General features: G+C 38.4%; 1 protein-coding gene across 1 annotated transcript; it reads left to right on the forward strand.

Annotated features, from left to right (window-relative positions):
- The first annotated feature begins 1,069 nt into the window (after positions 1 to 1,069).
- LOC146138112 (uncharacterized) lies at positions 1,070 to 3,245 on the forward strand. Its single transcript, XM_083394519.1, has 2 exons — positions 1,070 to 1,078; positions 1,347 to 3,245. Exons 1-2 carry the CDS (start codon positions 1,070 to 1,072, stop codon positions 3,243 to 3,245), a joined length of 1,908 nt encoding a protein of 635 aa, XP_083250645.1.
- Positions 3,246 to 3,849: the final 604 nt, after the last annotated feature.

A 3,849-nucleotide genomic window follows, 5' to 3' on the forward strand; every position in this document is an offset into this window, starting at 1 on the left:
GTTTCTGCTAATTACAGAATCCTTTAGTTTCTAGGGAGTTTGATTGTTTAATTAAATTTAATCCTTTACCTATTTAAAAATGGTGTTACACATTTGCTGTCATAGCGCAGATAATTGGAACATGTTTTTTTTTTTATTTAAAAGATTAGTCTGATTACGTGCATATGGAAATATTAATTTGGTCAGAGATATTTTACCATTAAAATGTGATATAGAGTTTCCACAAAAAAAAAAAATTTTCTAATTTTTAAACTAGAGTATTTGTCATTCGTTTTTATTTTCATTGGCTGACTGATTTAACATAGTATTTAGTTTATAGTGTAGTGTTAAGCGTCATGCAAAGTAAAAGCTTGTGCTAATTGATTGTGAGGTTTATCTTAGTACATAAAGTAAGCATATTTAAATGTCTTGCATATGCGCAACCCGTCCCAAGTTTATGGGTATATTAAAGCAGCCCAGGAAAATAACATATTTTCAGTAGGTATTTACCTTGCAACTAAGTTCCATAGTTTGCCTTATTTAAAATAGCAAAATTTCGTTTTTTAAATTTGTGTTAATATTCCACCAACAATTAAAAACTCATTGGTGGTACTGGTAGACCTAACCAAATGTCCTAAAAACAATAATTATTAGGCATCCTTTTACAAGACTTTTTCTACATTTTTGCTCGGTGTAAATATTGCTATTATTATGAGCTGTACACAGGTTTTTTAAGGTTTGGTGAACACTAATAAATTTTAAGTCCCGCACAACCTGCTTATTTCCGTCTGTGGTTAAAATAAGTGTCTATATTTTTTGTTTAGTGAGGTCCCAAGTAATTTTTGTATCCTGTTTTGTATTTTTTTAAAGGAATGTGGTTTCATAAACTGTTTATTTTTTTTTATATCTTTACAGTTTCTGCAAACTCTTCGTCAACTGCATGCTAAAATGTTGATCACGTCATTGTGTTGCTCTTTATAACTGCGAACAGTGATTTGCAAATAAAACTGTAGCTTGAACTTAACACTTTTGTTTTGTAGTTTGCAAGTTTAATATGTTGTGCACAGTGAAATGAAGGAAGACGCTGATGATGTCACAGGTTAGTTAAATTTAGAAAGACGTCCAACACAACATGTGACTATAAACGAAGTTAAGATGAGTTGAAGACGTTTTACAATCTCCTGAAAATGTGTTATTTAACGTTACGAAAGACGAATAGTCGATGTGTTTTAGACGAATTAAAGATGTCCTAAATACGTTTTAAAGCCCCTAAAAGAGATCATATCTGAAGTCGTTTTTTAAACGATTTTTATGATCGTGTTTTACCGTTACGATTTCCCATAGACGTAATTAAAAAACGTATTTAGGACATCTTTAATTCACCTGAAAATGATGTGCCTTCGACATCCAAAGTGAGTTGTAACAGAGTAAAGGACGGACACAGCGCCTATATGAGTGTTGTCCCTGTCAGGTTTCTCGCCAATGGCAAGGAAGTGGAGTCCTATGCTTTCCTTGATATTGGTTCAGATTCAACGTTTTGCCATACCAAACTGATAGAGACGCTCGGCTTATCTGGAAAACAAAAACGAGTACAAATGGATACACTTGGCAGAAGACCAAAGATACTAAAAGGAATTGGAGTTGATTTACAAGTTGTGTCCATGGATGGAAAGGAAGTCATTGATATAGAAGACGCAATGTCAGTGGACCATATTCCAGTTTGTCCATACACCTATCCTACTGAAGAGCAATTACAGCATTTACCTCATTTAAAGGGACTGGATATGCCAAGAGTTGATAGCCAGGAAATAATGTTGTTAATTGGCACCGATACGCCATATGCTCACCGAACCTTAGAAATTAGAACTGGAAGAAAGAAGGAGCCATTTGCAGCTCGAACACCTCTAGGTTGGTCTCTGATCGGTCCTTCTCCAGACAAGGGATACATTAAAGCAAACCGAATTCAGACAGTGGAGCTTGATCACCAAATACAAAGATCGTGGTATCAAGATTTTCAAAAGGAACCTGGAGAACTAGAAATCCCAACTTCCAAGGAGGACAGAGAAGTTTTAAAGTTGATGAAGGAAGAAGTCCAGCATGATGGACACTACTACCTTCCTCTACCATGGAGGCCAGGCATGAAGGAACTAGAGAGCAATTTTATTATGGCAGAAAGAGGACTGCAATATTTAAAGACGCGCCTGCAAAGAGACGAAGCGCTTCGCAATAACTATGTGGATAAAATCCAAGAGTACATTGAAAAGGGCCATGCCCGCGAAGTGCCGTCCCACGAGTCTGTCACAGGACAGGAGTGGTATCTTCCTCACCACCCAGTTTACCATCCACAGAAGCCGGGCAAAGTCAGAATTGTATTTGACTGCGCGGCGAAGTACAAGGGCCTGTCTTTAAACGATGCCCTCATGCAAGGCCCTGATCTCGTTAATAGTTTGATCAGTGTTTTGACCCGATTCCGCCAAAATCCGATTGCGATTGTCGGTGACGTGGAAGCGATGTCCCACCAAGTTCGAGTCAAAGAGAGCGATGCCAATTCGCTTAGGTTTTTATGGTGGCCAGAAGGCAGCATGGAAAGAAGACCCACTGTTCACCAAATGTTAGTTCATATTTTCGGAGCCACATCGTCTCCATGCTTTGCCACATTTTGCATGAAGCACACAGCCGACATGTTCGGACACGAGTTCCACAAGCATGTGTCTGACATAGTGAAAAACAATTTCTACGTAGATGATTGTTTAGCATCTGCTTCCACAGAAAAGGAAGCCATAAGCACTATATCCCAACTGAGTCAGTTGTTACAAAAAGGTGGGTTCCATCTAACAAAGTGGATTTCAAACAGTCAAGCAGTTTTGGATGCCATACCTGAAACAGAAAGGGCAAAGTCAATGAAGGAAATATTTCCACAGGAGGGAATTCAAGAGCGTGTGCTTGGTGTGTTCTGGGATGTTTTTCGAGACACATTTGGATTTCGTACAAAGGAAACTACGCTTACCAGAAGGAAAATGCTATCAGTCATCAATTCGCTGTATGACCCACTTGGTTTTGCAGCACCTGTTATTCTTGTCGCCAAGAAAATCCAGCAAGAGGTCATTCAGATGAAACTAGGCTGGGATGATGCAATCCCAACACCTCTCTTAGTACAGTGGAAGGAATGGTGTTGTCAACTTCCAGAGCTAAAACACCTGACATTGCCAAGGTGCTTTACTCCACGAACGCTCTGCTGGTTCACGCTTGCTCAAATACAGGCGTGACTATCGCGATTGCGAATGTACATACAGAGAGGCTTCGGTCTTTCGACCTTACGTTCGAACCTCATGCGGTCACGATGTCGCCTCGTTTTTTGTTGGAAACGTAGCCGTTTTGTTTGCTGAGTTTTTAAGCTGCTGATGTTTTATTGTTAATGCCTTTGCAGAAGTAATTTAAAACCTAAATTTGACCTAACTGTGCGAAGTTACATTTTCTGTGTATTTGAACGCAAGCTGATATTTTGGTAAGTGTTGTGTTGACTGTTGTAAGTGTACATGTAAACATAACTCGGTGTGTAGTAATTGTAAGAATTGTCATTATTGTTCATTGTTACGGCAATTGTTTTCATTGTGCCAACAATAACGAACCTAAATATCATGTTATTATTACAGTTTGGCTTCGTACCGACACATATTTAATTGAAGACCCAGGCACAAACGTTTCGGTGAGATTTGTACTATTTGTTGTTTGGTGTTGAAATATGTATATATTATTTGCCTATTCGTTGATTTTAGAAAACCGCTCACTCGCCTACATAATTAATTGCTCGTCCTGCCATCTCAAGCCTTTAAAGCGTGTCAATAATAAAGTTTTGGTTAGATGCTTTTG

The sequence above is a fragment of the Ascidiella aspersa genome, chromosome 7 (genome assembly GCF_963924565.1).
Source record: "Ascidiella aspersa chromosome 7, kaAscAspe10.2, whole genome shotgun sequence".
Lineage (NCBI taxonomy): Eukaryota > Metazoa > Chordata > Ascidiacea > Phlebobranchia > Ascidiidae > Ascidiella > Ascidiella aspersa.